We start from the raw sequence: 17,116 nt of genomic DNA, 5'->3' as shown, positions 1-17,116 counted from the left end.
GCACATAACGGAGGCTGGGACTACGAGACCCTCCACACTACGAGGGAATTTGTAACTTACAAATTAACCACGCGGCAACTGAAGTGACAAGTTTATTATTTACTTTCACATTTCTCCATCTGCTTTAAAAAGTTGAACATGTGCAAATAATTAATCCACTTTACATTGGTCACATATTTAAATCAATGTTATTCATTCATTTATTGAGAGGTTTTAATGACAGATGTTGAACTCAGGATTCTGGAACAAAAGGATTTAGAAAAAGACAAAGATGTGACCGAGAGTTTCCCTTCATACGGTTTAGTTATTTTATTTATTTATCTGGAGGAGATTTTCCAACATCTCTAATGATTTACTTTATTTTTATCAATGAACTGGGAAATTAATGTCAGGAAAAGGTCATGTGACTGAAGCTCATCTGTATAATTGAGACTCTGATCCTCAGTCTGACAGAGTCACTGAGGAGTCATAAGTCCTGAGCCCAAACCCAGGGATCAGGGTGTGAGTGAAGGTGGTGTTGAAGGTGTGGAGGTGGATCAGTTCCTCAGAGGAGACTGTGTAGAAGGACAGAGAGCCAGCAGCACAGTCCACATACACCCCTACTGTCCCAGAGGAGGAGCCGGGCTGACGGAGGGGGATTTTATTGTCTTCATGCCAAACAGAGAAACCCCCGCCAGAGCAGATCAGACTCCAGGACTGATCATTGTGTCCAAACCAACTGTCATTACCTCCTCCTTTCCTCCTGATTCTTCTGTAAGACACTGATATATAAACCCATCCTCTCCACTGGACCTCCCAGTAACAGCGCCCAGTCAGACCAGAGTCACACAGAAGCTGATACCAGTCCTCAAATCTGTCCTGATGATCTGGATACGGCTGATCTTCACTCACATATGTCGCCTTGTTGTTGTTGTCAGACAGTTTGAGGTTCCTCTGAGCTGTGTTTGGATCCAGAGAGAGTTCAGTGAAATCTGACGGAGAGAAAACACAGCAGCAGTTAGTCCCTGTTCACTCTTTAGAGGAGAACGGCATTATATTGATTTGAAATGGACTCAAAGATTCAAATATAAATATACAGTATCAACAAATACGTGAGCGATTTAATTGTTTCACTTAAAAATAAAATTATGACACTGCACATTTTTAAGCCACAGTTTTCACATTTCACCCTCAAAAAAATAACTAAATACGGGCATTAATAATTTTTTCTGTAAAAATGCTTCTGTTCCAAAGGCTTCACAGGATCGTCTGAGTGAAGCTGAGCTCATTTATTTATGTTTCAGTTTAGTTTCTCTTGTGACGTAGCCACACATAACCTGGAATGTTCTGAAGTGACATTTAACAAACATTGTCTTTCATATTAAAACTCGAATCCTTGTTTGTGTCGCGCTGTCGCAGATAAAGAAACATAATGAACATTTACATTTAAACTCTTAGAAAGTGGTTTATCAGGAACAAAACACGTCTCAGACTCATGAAGGTGTAAATGAATTATTAATTATTTATTTAAGAATATTAAAGCGGGGTTGTGTGACAGTGGGCGGGGCTGTGTGACAGTGGGCGGGGCTGTGTGACAGTGGGCGGGGCTGTGTGAGGACTGATAAAGTCCTTCAGTTTTCTTTCTGTCGCCCCCTAGTGTACACAAATGGACAGAATCTCAGGAATCACTTCTCACCTTCTCAAAACTCCCAAACATGTGATTTATTTGGGAGTTTTAACCCTTTTTTTGCCAGTTTCAAAACAAAACCTTTGAAGTTTGTTACAAACAACATAAAAACCTGATTCTCTTTATAATAATGAAGAGTTCAGAGCTGGGACTGATGTGGTGTTTAGAGCCTTGGACGTGTCAAAGATCAGCAAAAAATGGATTTGAAGCATTTGTAGTTTTTCTGTCGTGGACGATTCTTTATGTCCAGTTGTTCATTATAAAAACATTCATGACTTCCTTTGTCTTTGCTCCCCTGTCGCCGTATAAAAGTCATATATTTGATCATTTCATTTTGCAGAACAGGAGTCAGGTTTGACATTTGTCCTGTATTTCTTCAGTTTGGACCTTGTTCCTGTCGTCCAGATGAATGAAATCATGTTATTTTCCCATTAGGATATAATGGAGCCATGGCAGAACCTGGACTTTTCTCACATCAAACTTCACATTTTAAATCTCACTGTAATACAGAAAAAAAGTCTCATATCTGTGATGTCAGCGTTTCATTTGGAAGAAAAGGAGTTGAATTTGACATTTTCACTGCATTTCAGAACTTTCCACTTTTCTAACATTGTAACAGATGCATGTATTTACAGTCAGTTTATACGGAAGCTGTGGCCCAGGGGAAACTACAGGATTTGTTTGTCTTTATGTTTTATATAAAATATATGAATATTATTAATATTAACAAGTAATTTATGGACAATAATGTTGAGTGTGAAGAAACAGCTCAGTGGGAGCGTCACAATCAGGGGTTAGTTTAGAAGCAGAAAAGTCTCTGTTGAAAACGAGGCCCAGGTTTGTAAACCTGAGGAAACACAAGAATAAATCCAGACTGCAGCTCTTTGTCCAGGTTATTTTGTGTGTTCAGGTCACTTTCAGCTGATAATTCATATTTATGCACAAAAACAGGGAAAAAAAATAATTTAGGTTCCGCCCACTGGTTATCATACAAACACAGAGTTTACAAACTGTAGAATATGAAACCGCACAGGCTTTGACACTGTCAGAAAAAAATAATGGATGAAATACGGTACAAGTTTTAAAAATAGAAGTTTTCAGGGTAAAATCCATTTGAAATGCCTTATTTCCTTAGTATTCAATAGGACAAAATACAGTGATTTTATTAATGTGCCGACAATGGGAATGAGCTCCAAATACAACAACAATGTTGAATTTCACTCATTTTCTTCCAAATGAAATGCTGATATTGTAAAAAGTGAAGTTTTAAACATAACTGGAAGAGCAAAGAAAAACATGTATAATGGAAGTCAATGGGGCTGTTTCAGCCGCTGCCATTTTCTAATAAAGAATCATCCACGACAGAAAAACTATAAACCCATCAAATCCATTTCACTTCATCTGTGACACAAACACGGCTCTAGAAACATAGCCTCAGCTCTACAATTTATTATTACAAATATAATCACACGTTTGTGTTTTTGTGGAACAATTTCTTTCAGCTTCAAAGGGACGATAGGGAGTTTAGAAATGTTAAAATTAAGTATTTTCCTCCCCTACATGTTCCTCCATGTCCTCATGTGTAGAATGAGCTCAGACCTGTTCACCACAACTGCCTCTAAAATCCTGCACTGTCAGAAAGGTGTTACTTCGGGTCTGAAGTGCCGTCATGCACAAGCTTAATATAGAAGCTGCAGTTACACGCAGGACCTGAGGTGGCAGTAGTGAGTATAAAATGACTAAATTGCATCCAGCCCCTTTAAATTTTGAAACTGAGATTTAAAGTTAAAATCCAGAACATTATGACATGCTTGGAAGTTTTGCAAAAGTTTCAAGTAGTTCATGTGATTTATACTAAAAGAAGTGGGAAGAAATATTGGAAAATATAGATTTTGTGGCTGTTTTTAGGCGTGTACATTTTTGTACACTAGGGGTTGAAAAAGAGAGAGGAGACATTATTCCCTCCTGAGCTGTGAGGACAGATCCACATCAGGACTTTCTTTCAGATAAACTTTACTAAACACAACATGCGCTGTGACAAAGAGAAACTTCACACTCAAAGATCTTTACACAGACAGAGTCTCACTCTGTCACTAATCATTTACCAAAACTTCACCAAAAATGTCTAATTCAGAGTGAGCGCTCATAATCCATAAACAATCTTCAATATTCCCCTGGCTGCAGAAGAAACAACAGCACGCTAGCTCCAGTCCTGGTGAAGTAGTGGACGATTCTTTATGTCAAGTTGTTCATTATGAAAACATTCATGACTTCCTTTGTCTTTGCTCCCCTGTCGCCGAATAAAAGTCATATATTTTATAATGTCAACATTTCATTTTGCAGAACAAGATTCAGGTTTGACATTTGTCCTGTATTTCTTCAGTTTGGACCTTGTTCCTGTCGTCCAGATGAATGAAACTGTGGTATTTTCCCATTAGGATATAATGGAGCCATGGCAGAACCTGGTTTACAACTGGTTGAGTCTAAGTCCTGGTTTAGTCCTGGCTCAGATCTGCCTCATCTCTAAATACAAATGTTTACTAAGTTATGTTGTACTTCTACATTTGAGTTGAAGCGGTTAATTATCTGCGCAGACGTTCATGTTGCTTTTTTTAGACTCACTGTGGTCATATATGAAGATAAAAAGTACAGAAAGTTGGCACAAAACAATTTATGTTATTCGATGCCGCCCCCTACTGGACCTTTTCAGTCGGTACCAAGTAGGTACCGTTTAATGGTGCCCATCCCCACATGTGGGTTAAATGAACTTTCTCCAGAATAATAATGGTCTCAGTTCTAAAGGTTTGAGTGAAAACAGCTCAAACTCTCCTGACGTCAATAGCTGTCGACACGAGAGAAACTTGTACAACAGCAAATCTTCTCAGAACAATCAACATTTTAAAAGTATATTAAGAGTCAGACTTACATCTGCAGATCGGGTTCATCCATCGTTCTCCTGCAGGACTCAGTCTGAAACAGACACAGACTCAGATCCACAGTTTGTTTGTGTCGACTGTAATAACTGTGTAATAACTGTGTAATAACTGTGTAATAACTGTGTAATAACTGTCCTCACCTGAGAGTGGAGAGTGAGCAGTGGGGCTCCTCCTGTAGAGCAGTCAGGAGCTTTACTCCTGTGTCTCCTGGATGGTTGAAGCTGAGGTCCAGGTCTGTCAGATGGGAGGGGTTGGACCTCAGAGCTGAGGCCAGAGCAGCACAGCCTTCCTCTGAGATCAGACACCCTGACAGTCTGAACACACAGGGTTAAACAGAGTCATAGAAATGACAAACTCACAGAGATGAAGAGTAAACCCTCTGACCTGAGCTGCTCCAGTTTACAGTGAGGACTCTTCAGTCCAACAGACAACATCTTCAGCCCTGAGTCCTTCAGGTCGTTCTTACTGAGGTCCAGGACTGTCAGACTAGAGGAGCTGAGGACTGAGGACAGAGCTTCACAGCTGCTCTCTGACAGGTTACAGCTGCTCAGTCTGGAGGAGACGGAACATTTACAATAAGACACAAAGTTACACAAACACAAAAACAAGAACTGGATTTAAAGAGGCTGTTAGGCTTTTACAGGTGTTTGGTCAAAGAGGATGTGCACATTTTAAATCTAAACAGAAAGAGAAGCTTCAACATTGTAAATTGACAAAGTAACATTGCGTACTTGCCACTCAATTTCACTCAATGTTTTTGCTACCGGGCTGTTGCTGTTGTGACATCACTCACATACCCTCTATAACCTCAAACACATCTTGAACAATATTTTACATCTAGCTGTTTAGAAAATGCCACATTGACCTAAAATGTCCAGTGGTTTCCTCAGACATGCAAACACATATATAGTGAAAAAGGTGACAGTTCACAGGGCCGCGGCGGAACACGCGGTTTGCGGGCATTTTTTAACACGTAGATTCTATGATTAATGAACTAAAACAATCCACTTTTTTAGTGCATATGATGGACAACTATTAATTCAACACTAAACTTTCATTTTGTTTTAGAACTGTAGTTCTCCTAATGGTAGTTTCCTCACAGAGTGGGCAAGAGAGAGTAAAGGATTTGTACATAATGTGGAATTCCAAATCAGGTTATGTACATCAGAAGATACTGTCTTCTATTTGAATTATATTTAAAAAGGACAAACTATTGTTACATTTTCGATTTTTAAATATAGATTTCAAACTTTTATTGACTATTTATAGAAATATAACATACACTGCAGAATATGCCACCCTATACCATGCTAAATAAAATGGTATCTGTTTTTTTCTGGCTTCAGTGGGCGACTAAAAGCTTACAAATGGTTTGGCAATATTGAATAGTTGCATTTGTCTTTGGACACGTTCAGTTTGAGTAAACTTGCCAACGTTAACATCTCTGATCAGCAGAAACCACGTCAGAACCACTCATATCTGTGATCACCCAATGACCACATGGTCCACCTGGAGAGGTCAGCCCTCTCCTCACTGACCACACGGTCCACCTGGAGAGGTCAGCCCTCTCGTCACTGACCACACGGTCCACCTGGAGAGGTCAGCCCTCTCCTCAATGACCACACGGTCCACCTGGAGAGGTCAGCCCTCTCCTCTCCTCACTGACCACACGGTCCACCTGGAGAGGTCAGCCCTCTCGTCACTGACCACACGGTCCACCTGGAGAGGTCAGCCCTCTCCTCAATGACCACACGGTCCACCTGGAGAGGTCAGCCCTCTCCTCTCCTCACTGACCGCAACCGCGCATCAAACGATCGCAGAGCGCGCACAGAACCACGGGCGCCTGTCCGGTCAATTTAGCCTCACATTAAATGTAGCTATCCATTAGCTTTATAGGTTAGCTCTCAAGTTTCACGCGGTTGTTATCAAATATGAAGCTACAGGCATCACAAAACTTGCAGTAGTTTGGTGCTCAGTCTCGTGCACAGTTGCGCGTTGTGTCAGTGTATCTTTGTTGTGCAGACTGATGCATTAGCCGCTCCCGCTAGCTACGTAGTAAAAGCCGTAAAAGTTCACTTGTCGTAATATAAAGCGGTATAACTTTCACCTCAACGTCAGCGCGATGTCTCATGCGGTTCATCGCCCTCAGTGATGCGTCTGTTGGAGTGGGGTTAGCGAGTAGACGAGCTACAGTCAGCCGGCGGATGCAGCGCGGGGCAGCGGGGCTCACTCAGCCTGGAGCTGGAGGCTCACGGCTGCAGCCACGGTGAAATGGCATATTTGGTCTAACAGCACCAGTGAACATTTTACAAGCCTCAGCCAGTGCATAGATTATGTACACAGTAGACCCCCCCCCCCCCCCCTACTTTTTTTTTAATTGCAGATCTACACGATTCACATGAATGGCATTTTTCGAGGTCAAAACTGAAAATTTTGCCCAAAGGCGACAGATTTGCATGTATGTTTCCTTCCTGGGGCTCAGGAGGAACATGAGGAGCGTCTCATAAGCTCCAGCAGCAGAACAGCCACTGAAGAAGATTCAAAGACTATTCAAAGATGTGCAAGTGGCTCAAAGCACAACTTCAGCAAGTTCTAAATTCACTTTGTTTCTTGTTGGCGCTTGTTGTTCTTACTCGGAACTTTAGCAGCAGCCAATCAGAGTCACTGCTGATGTGTTCGTGCTCTTTCTCACTTCCTGAAAGACTGGAATAATTCAGCAGCGTTTTGTAAAGAGACGATGGTCACACAGGCGTTATTTCAGCTCCTGTTCATTCTGTTTTTGATGAAGGAACAACTTTGTAACAAGTTTAACTAGAGCTGCACAATTTGGATGAAAAAAATAATTGTGATTTTCCAGACCGATATCGTGAATCGATATGTGGTTTTAATATTTTATATATCGCCTGTGTTTAATTTTTTATGTGTCTGAGCATAAACTTCTAAACTGCTGATAAACATCACGGTGCTCAGTTATTACATTTCAGCTTCATCAGCAACAAGATACAAATCTGCAAAAACAAAGAGGCAAGAGTCTGAAGAGAGAACATAGTTAGTTCTAATCATTCTCACATTAACCTGTGAAGAACCACCTATTTTGATGTACTCTCGCCTGGCTAAATTAAACAGTAACCTCTCTATATTAAAATTACCTTCCCCCGACAAACAAAATGGCCGCCTTGTTTACTCAGAAAAGAGCTTTTACACGTCTTCATTCACTGTTGATCTGGACTATGGCAGATTGTTGGACAGAGACAATGAACCTCTACACAGATGTACCACTGTCACCTGTGAAATCAATGGCCCTGTGGACATTTTAGACAAGTTTGTGCGAAAATGTTAATGTGGCTAACATGTTGCTAACATGCTTCTGGCCTGCACTGAGCACTGCCAGCACAAATATCAATGGATTTCTTTGGGAAATTTTGAAGAGAATAGTCATTAGGAGTAAGGAAACAGAACTGGAATTGCCAAAAAGTTTGTTTACAAGAAGATTTTCTCATTTGTGGAGTATTTTTAGGTAATTTCTGACCGTGAAAATTGAAAATAATGAGCCAAATTTTCCAAAAAGAGTATTTTGTTGACATTTTTGTTGAATTATATTTTACTTGAGTATTTTGGACCAAAAAAATCCAGTCAACCTATGATTGGACCATAAATAATGTAATATGGATAAGAAATGCTTAATTTTAATGCTCGATTTTCATGTTTTTTTAATTTTTCTGTCCTTAATTAATGTTTTGATTTATGTGATGGTGTTCCATGACTGGAATAGATGTTTTGGGGAGAAGTGCCTGTTTAAAAATCTGTGCCATATGTCTATATTGGTCAAAATATGATTTGCCTAAATACTGTATGCAAGTAAATGGAACTGGAGTCAGTCCCTGATCAGGGACGGCGGTCCTGAACAGGTTAACATAGCTCTCTCTTCCTTCCTGTTCAGTGACATAAATACAATCTCTGAATCAAAAGCTGCAAAACGCTGTTTGTTTTAAGAAAATCCGCCTCATATTTACATCAAAAACCTGCAGTGAAGATGTTCCAGTTGGACGAGGCTAAATACAGTGATACGAGCGTACGGTGATGAACGGAGGAGTTTGTCTGTTTTGAACCACCTCGACCTGCTCCCTGAGGAAATGATGATTCTGTGACTCAGTCCGACTCTCAGGTCGTGAGACTTTGTTTGTTTCGTGATAATAGTTTGCAGTTTGCTCTGCCCGAGACACAGGTGGAGTTTGTTTACAGCGACTGCAGAGACGAACATGATTCTCCTGAAGACACATTTCATTGACCAACAGCCAAAGGCAGCAAGGCTCCATCATTCTGATTGGAGAACACGTCTGTCACTCAAACTGTGGAGGACGAGGCCTAAAAAACAAACCCTCAGCCCTTGAGGTCACGTTACAGCAGCAGCTCAAACCTCAGTTTCAATGTGATGAAGGAGAATCCTGCAGCTCCAGGTTTAAAGCTCTAAAAGTGTTTTTACTGCCTTTGACTGGAATCAAATTTATAAAACATTGTTCAGGTACAAAATTCAGGTTTAAACACTATGAACAATATTTGAGGCAGCACAGTTTCTGTAAAGTAATCTCATGAAAACAAATGATCTACTTGGTCTTAAAGAAAAAAAAAACTGACACTGGGATATTTTAATCATGTCTTAAAACATTACAGAACAATAACAAGAACTGTGTTCATGTAACAAATAATTAACATGAATTAAAAAAGATAAACCCTCTGACCTGAGCTGCTCCAGTTTACAGTGAGGACTCTTCAGTCCAACAGACAACATCTTCAGCCCTGAGTCCTTCAGGTCGTTCTTACTGAGGTCCAGGACTGTCAGACTAGAGGAGCTGAGGACTGAGGACAGAGCTTCACAGCTGCTCTCTGACAGGTTACAGCTGCTCAGTCTGGAGAGAACACACTGTTTTAGGAGAAGTTTAGAAGGTTCATACTTACATAGACCTCACTCACAGAGCTTTGTTGGAGGCTTTGACCACTGGCAGCAGCCTCAGCAGAGCCTCCTCTGAAGCACAGTATTTCTTCAGCTCAAACTGCACCAGATCTTCTTCTGATGACAGTAAGATGAAGGCCAGAGCTGACCACTGAGCAGGAGACAGTCCACCTTCAGACAGACGTCCTGATCTCAGGTACTGTTGGACCTGCTCCACCAGAGAACCATCATTCAGTTCATTCAGACAGTGGAGCAGGTTGATGCTTCTCTCTGCAGACACTTCCTCACTCAGCTTCTTCTTGATGTACTCAGCTGTTTTCTGATTGGTCTGGGAGCTACTTCCGGTCTGAGTCAGCAGACCTTGGAGAAGCTTCTGATTGGTCGGCAGTGAAAGACCCAGGAGGAAGCGCAGGAACAAGTCCAGGTGTCCGTTTGGACTCTGTAAGGCCTGGTCCACAGCCGTCTGGTAGAACTCTAAAGGGCTGCTACGACCAAAGCGATGCTTCAACCTGGTATATATGGAATTTTCTTCCACCATCAGGTTGACTCCAGTGTCGATGAAGGTCTGATGGACGTGAAGAGCAGCCAGAAACTCCTGCACACTCAGATGGATGAAGCAGTAGACCTTGTCCTGGTACAGGCCTGGCTCCTCTCTAAAGACCTGTGTGAAGACTCCGGAGTACACTGAGGCGGCTGCAGCGTCCAGCCCACACTCGCTCAGGTCACTCTCGTAGAAGATCAGGTTTCCTTTCTGCAGCTGGTCAAAGGCCAGTTTTCCCAGAGACTGCACCATCTTCCTGGTCTGTGGACTCCAGTGTGGGTCTGTCTCAGATCCTCCTTCATACTTGATGTTCTTGACTTTGGCCTGAACCACCAGGAAGTGGATGTACATCTGAGTCAGGGTCTTGGGCATCTCTGCTCTCTCTCTGGTCTTCAGCACATGCTCCAGGACTGTGGAGAGGATCCAGCAGAAGACTGGCATGAAGCACATGATGTGGAGGCTTCGGGACGTCTTGATGTGGGAGATGATTGTGTGGGCCTCGTCTCTGAACCTGTTCCTGAAGTACAGCTCCTTCTGTGGGTCGCTGAACCCTCGCACCTCTGTCACCATGGAGACGCACTCAGCAGGGATCTGATTGGCCGCCGCGGGGCGTGTGGTTATCCAGAGGCGAGCGGAGGGAAGCAGGCTCCCCCTGATGAGGTTCACCAGCAGCTCCTCCACTGAGGCGCTCTCTGTGGGCTCCGTCAGGGCCTTGGTTTGGGTGAAGTCCAGAGGAAGTCTGCACTCGTCCAGACCGTCAAAGATGAAGAGCAGCTGCAGATCTTCAAAGCTGCTCACTTCTTCTGTTCCTCTAAAGAAGTGATGGAGCAGCTGCACCAGGCTGAAGCTCCTGTCCTTCAGCACATTGAGTGCTCTGAAAGTGAAGGGGAACAGCAGCTGGACGTCCTGGTGGGCTTTGCCTTCAGCCCAGTCCAGACTGAACTTCTGAGTGAGCAGTGTTTTCCCGATGCCAGCCACTCCCTTTGTCAGCACTGTTCTGACGGGCGCCTCTGTGTCCGCGGGGCCTTTAAACATGTCTTCACATGTGATGGCTGTCTCTGCTCCGCCTGCTTTCCTGGAGGCTGTTTCCATGTGTCTGACCTCATGTTCCTGGTTGACCTCTGAGGCCCCTCCCTCTGTGATGTAGAGCTCTGTGTAGATCTGCTGCAGGAGGGCGGGGCTTCCTGCTTTAGCCACGCCCTCAAACACACACTGACACTTCTGCTGCAGGTCACGCTTCAGTTTACGCTGAAGAACTCCAGAACATCTCCCTGAATGAAGACACAGACAGAGCCTGAGTCTCAGAGAAGATCAAATGACTGAGTGAAATGGACCTACTGCTCCACAGACGCTCAGCCAGCTCCTTCTGCTGCCTCCTCCTCAGGAAGTTCACAGTGATCTTCAGAAAAGCCTCTCCATCCTCATCAGGCTCTAAGCATTCTGGGTAATCTGTGCTCAGAACCTTGTGGAGCTTCTTCAGCTCCTTCTGGACAAAAGTGAAGATGTCGTCCTCCAGAAGCTGCACAGACACATTAGAAACAACACAAATGCAGTCAGTGTCAGATCTGTGTGAAACAAGTCCATTCATCTGAACATCTCCAAACTTCAGTGAAGGACACACCTTAAATATGGAGTCCAGCTGAGTGTGATGTTGCTGAGCTCTGAGCTCTGGAGCCTGCTCCACTCTGTGACAGAGACACAACAAACACCTCAGGATTCAGCTGTTTCTCTCACACTTTCAGAACCTCATTAAACCACTGTCTGTCCTTGTGTTTAAACAAACTCAATCTTACAGATCTGAGGAAAAGTTATCTGGTTCCCACATGGACCAGTCACTCCTGAGGGACTCACAGTCGGGGCCTGGTTCAGAACCTTCTGGTCTGACGTCAACACTGGGTCTAACACAGACACACATTTAAAATCAACATTCATGAAAAAATGCAAAACTTACTGAAGACCCCTTTGTTTCCTTCAGTAAATCTTTCTTAGATCCTTCTCTTTATGTGACAATAATATTCCATAATACACAGAGTCAAAACTCACCGCTGTGTCTTGAAGTGCATTGGTTTGTCCATAGACCAGTCACTGAGGGACTCACAGCTGGGACCAGGTTCAGACGGAGGATGTTTCTGGAGGATCCTGAGACAAAGAAGAAAAGACACTTCAGTGAAACACACGGGACTGTCCTGGATCAGACTCAGGAAAGGATCATCTGCTCCTTCACAGAAACATTTGAGCAAAACCTCAGCCCCAAAAACGACCATTGCAATTTGACTTTATCTGAATATCCTACCAAACTAAGACTTGGGACATGTCTCTCCCGTTTCTTAGCCAAAAACAACTTTTCCTACAGGTCACATTAAAGGGGTTAGATGCAAGTTTGTCATTTTTATACTCACTACTACCACCTCAGGTCATACGCGTAACTGCAGCTGCTATATTAAGCTCATGCATGATGGCACTTCAGACCTGAATGACAGTGCAGGATTTTAGAGGCAGTTGTGGTGAACAGGTCTGAGCTCATTCTACACATTAGGACATGGAGGAACATGTAGGGGGAGGAAAATACATAATTTTAACATTTTTAAACTCCGTATAGTCCCTTTAAATATTTCTCTAGCTTAAGAATGAAGAATCCCTAACTATCACATTTAAGTGATAGTTAGGGATCGCACTTTGCGTACGATTGCATAAGAAGAAAACTAACTCAGTAGTGTAAGAGCAGGACTGGTCCAGAAGACTGTGTCATTGCATTAAAGATATCTCCATATTTGAAATATTTTTCACTAGTGCACATTTAACACATTTAGTGGCACATTTAGTAGCATTTAGTAGCACATCTCCCTCATAATAATTTGTCTTAAACTTGACTTCTTGACAGAGCGAGCTAACAATTTACAAAACTAAACTAAAAGGAAATACAAAGTTCCTTTTTTTGACTGCACGTCTTTTGCTGTTTTCTACTTTATTTGATTTACCTTTCATCATAGTCATAGAAATGGTTAAATCATCAATTGGACTGGGTTTAGGTAAAGTAGATTACGTTTCGCTGCTGCATAGGGATGGGTAACGTTAAACGGTACCTACTTGGTACCGACCGAAAAGCTCCGGAAGGAGGCGGAAGAACTATCGAAAAAGGTTTTTTTTTCGGTGATAATTTTCGGTACTTTTTCTCTCCAAACGTCAATAAATGACCCGTAGTGAGTCTAAAAAAGCAGCTTCAGCGCAAATGCAGAAGCGAAGCCAAGTTGTAACTTACTCACACTTCAGTCATTATCGGAGATGGCAGAGCTGCGGTCTGAGCCAGGACTGAGCCAGGACTAAACCAGGACTAAACCAGGACTTACAGTAAACTGGTTAAAAACCAGGACTAAACCTGGACTGAATAAGAAACTAGACTCTTAGACAAATAGAAAAGCAGTGACAACGAGAAACACATGTGCTTTAGCTTTAGCTTTAGCCCCGCAGAGTCTGAAGTTCCTGCTGTTGTTTAAACTCCAGCTGCATGGGAGCGTTTGGGATCAAAGATTGTTTCTGGAAAAGGTGAGGCTCACTCTGCATTAGCCATGTTTGGAACAGTTATGGTACATTTTCAGTGACAGAGTGAGCGCTCTCACTATGTAACAGATCTTTGACGTGTAAGGAGCTTTCACAGTCGAACAGCGCAGAGTGTTTAGGAAAGTTTATCTGAAAGAAAACGGTCCTGATGTGGATCTGGTCTGTTCCTGCAGCTCAGGAGGTAATAATGTCCTTTCTCTCTTATTATCACTGCTTTAGTGGGAATTCTGCTCAAACATCAAGTTCCAGGTGACGCTGCTGCTCCTGTTTTCTGATGTGCCGTGTTTGGACTTTCTCCTGAACCATACTTTTCCTGCACATTATTTTAACTCAATTTATATAACATAGGTATCGAAAAAAGTACCGTTAAGGCACCGGTACCGAAAAGCAGGTATCGTTAAAGTAGTGGTATCAGAAAAAAACTAATGGTACCCAGCCCTAGTGCTGCAGAACAAAGTCCTGCTAGTTGACTTGAAACAACTTGGTAGGGAAGTTTGGCAGTTTTGGTCTCCTCCTGGGAGGAGCCTGGGTCATATAGAAAACTCCAGTTTGGGTTACAGGACCTTTTATGACCATAAGGGCGAGAAGAAGCTTCTGTGACGAGAAGCCAAACGTCCTCAACTTTACTTAAAGGTCCTATATCATGCAAAATCGACTTTTTGGAGCTTTTAGCCATGTTGTTATGCTATTTCCTTATCAAAAACACCCCCAGAGTGGTTTGCGGCTTCATTCACGCAGCTCTCAGTAATCCTCCTGAATCCTGCTCTCTGAGCAGCTGCTCCTCCCTCTCCTGGTGAACGACTGAGTGTTCAGTTGTGTCGTAACAACGGAACGGAAGTGCTCGACGTCTGTAATGTAATGTCTTAATTCTATGCTTACGGCCTGATTTTAATTTGTAAAACAGCTTTTTCATTATTTCTGTCGTAAGAGAGAAACAAAGAGTAAAAAATGAAAAAGAACAAAAAAAAAAAAAAAAAAGGATGTGCCCGAAGTGCTTCCAGGTCAGCTGTGGCCAAAACAAACACATCGCGTCTGAACAGATCAGTCATGTTTGCGCTGCAGCTGTGAAGATGGAGCTCGTTACCTACTCTGGACACCTGTTTTTTATTCTTAACTAACGATAATGTCACGGACGGAGAAAAAGAAGCGCGTTTGGCTACGAGGACGAGGAGTTTATTCAACCCTTTTCAGGAAGAGGCCACTCAGCTGTTTTATTCTCCGGGATTCAGCGACTATCAGCCAAAATGGTGTTTTTCTGTGATTGTCACTGATGGATGTTTGGGGAACCTTCGCCAGAACCAAAGTGGATTAACTTTTATAACCAACGCGAGTCCCATAATGTAAACAGCGATGGAGCAGAGCGGTGAGTCAATCCAAACGCGGGTTAGCTTGTGTGTTAGCATATTAGCTTGTCTGTTAGCCATTTATGAAGCTGTGTTGCAGATGTCAACTCCATATAACTGCATCGTGAAGTAACTTCACTTATTGTTGTTTATTTATATTACGGTAAAGTTGTATGCGCGGAGAGAGGGGGCGGAGTTAACTGAATCGAAGCGTTGTGTCTTCCGGGTTTGAAAAATACCTCCAGAAAACACTTATATTTATCACAAAAATGAGTGCTCCATAATGGTAGAGGTACAATATATCATATAAAGGCCTATACTTAACTTTGGAATGGCTAAAATAGCATGATATAGCCCCTTTAAACCCAGTCCAGTTGATGATTTAACCTTTTCCACGATGGATACTCCCTGGTGGTTCAGGACAACGCAGGAGTTGATGGAAACGTTGCTGCACTGGGTCCCACAGGGAACAGTGCTTTCACCGCTTCTATTCTTTGTTTACACAGACAGCTGTCAGTAGGTTTGAGAAAATGGGTCTCAGGAGACATTTTTGGTACATTTTAAGAGAGTTGTTGTATATCTGATCTCAAAAGAGGTCACTTTTATAATACAATATGTTATAGTTTAGTTTACTTGAACAAGGGGATTCCACATTGATAAACATTTATGTAAATGTGCCAATTGTAGCTCTACTTTAATTTCTTATCCTCCACCTTAACCAAGCACTTTTTTCTCCAGTTCAGCTTTATCCAAATCTAACAGCTTCTTGAAAAATAGCGACAAAAAGTAGAAAAGAAACATGGACGAAAGTGCAACAAAAATGTATCAAAAAGTGACCAAAAAAAGGCCACAAAAGAAACACAAAAAAGCAACAACAATGTGACAAAAATGTGACAAAAACTCACAAAATAATGGCAAAAATGGGATGAAAAAATGAGAACAAAGTGACGACAACATGGCAACAACGTGACGAAAAAGATAAGTTTCGATTAGTTTTGCAGGTCTTAGCTTTCAAATGAGGCGTTACTCTGGCCTGTACGCTGCAAGCTCCAGTCGAGAAGATTTGGGAGAACCTGAAGTGGAGAAAATGTGCTCGGTGAAGGCGAAAACCTTGCATCACTGAAGTCACAAAAAAAAGAGACGTGACAGTTTATTTCTGATGGCTTTGTCCAATTCTAAAACCCAAACACTAAAATGTCATTAATATAAAGGGGTGTGAGTCTGACTTACTGTGAACCATGATTTCCCTTCAAATTATTCAATCGGTCATTAAAGCGATCACTTCTCACTGACACCGGTCTGGTCCCGGGAGCAGATCTGTGAACACAAAAGAGACTTTAGGTCCGACTCTGACGTAAAGAACAGAGTTAGAGACTCTGATATAAAGGACAGAGTTAGAGACTCTGATATAAAGAACAGAGTTATAGACTCTGATATAAAGGACAGAGTTAGAGACTCTGATATAAAGGACAGAGTTAGAGACTCTGATATAAAGAACAGAGTTAGAGACTCTGATATAAAGGACAGAGTTAGAGACTCTGATATAAAGAACAGAGTTAGAGACTCTGATATAAAGGACAGAGTTAGAGACTCTGATATAAAGACCAGAGTTAGAGACTCTGATATAAAGGACAGAGTTAGAGACTCTGATATAAAGGACAGAGTTAGAGACTCTGATATAAAGGACAGAGTTAGAGACTCTGATATAAAGAACAGAGTTAGAGACTCTGATATATAGAACAGAGTTAGAGACTCTGATATATAGAACAGAGTTAGAGACTCTGATATAAAGGACAGTGGTGGATCTCACCTCTGAGCTTTGGGGTCAGTGGTTTTAGAGGCTCCGTCGTTGCTGAACTCTCTCTCCTCCATCGTGTGTCCAGCTCTGACTCGCTCTGAGACTGAGGGAAACTAAGAATCAAAATAACAGACACTGAAAGGTGAAGGCAAACACTTTATGAGTCTCTGGTCATAAAGATTAGTTCAGGAAGACAGTCTGTGATAAAAGATCAACCAGAGCAGAACATTTAATGAACACAGACACAAATATCTATTTAAAAGAGTCCGGGGGTTTTCTGTCATGAGGAAACAACAAAATGTCACACAGACTTACTCAAATAT

The 17,116-nt window shown here is 42.2% G+C and overlaps 1 protein-coding gene across 1 annotated transcript; it reads right to left on the bottom strand.

Annotated features, from left to right (window-relative positions):
- Window positions 1-441: 441 nt before the first annotated feature.
- On the bottom strand, window positions 442-16,867 carry LOC306960559 (protein NLRC3-like; the record flags this gene model as incomplete). Its single annotated transcript, XM_079552993.1, has 10 exons — window positions 442-971; window positions 4,593-4,636; window positions 4,743-4,916; window positions 4,987-5,154; window positions 9,342-9,509; window positions 9,574-11,365; window positions 11,433-11,613; window positions 11,716-11,779; window positions 12,138-12,233; window positions 16,806-16,867. The coding sequence occupies 10 exons, from the start codon at window positions 16,865-16,867 to the stop codon at window positions 442-444; spliced, it is 3,279 nt and encodes a 1,092-aa protein (XP_079409119.1).
- Between the last annotated feature and the right edge of the window lie 249 nt (window positions 16,868-17,116).

The sequence above is a fragment of the Gobius niger genome (assembly GCF_951799975.1).
Source record: "Gobius niger genome assembly, chromosome: 3".
Classification (NCBI taxonomy): Eukaryota; Metazoa; Chordata; class Actinopteri; order Gobiiformes; family Gobiidae; genus Gobius; species Gobius niger.
This window is presented reverse-complemented; position numbering and strand designations above follow the sequence as displayed.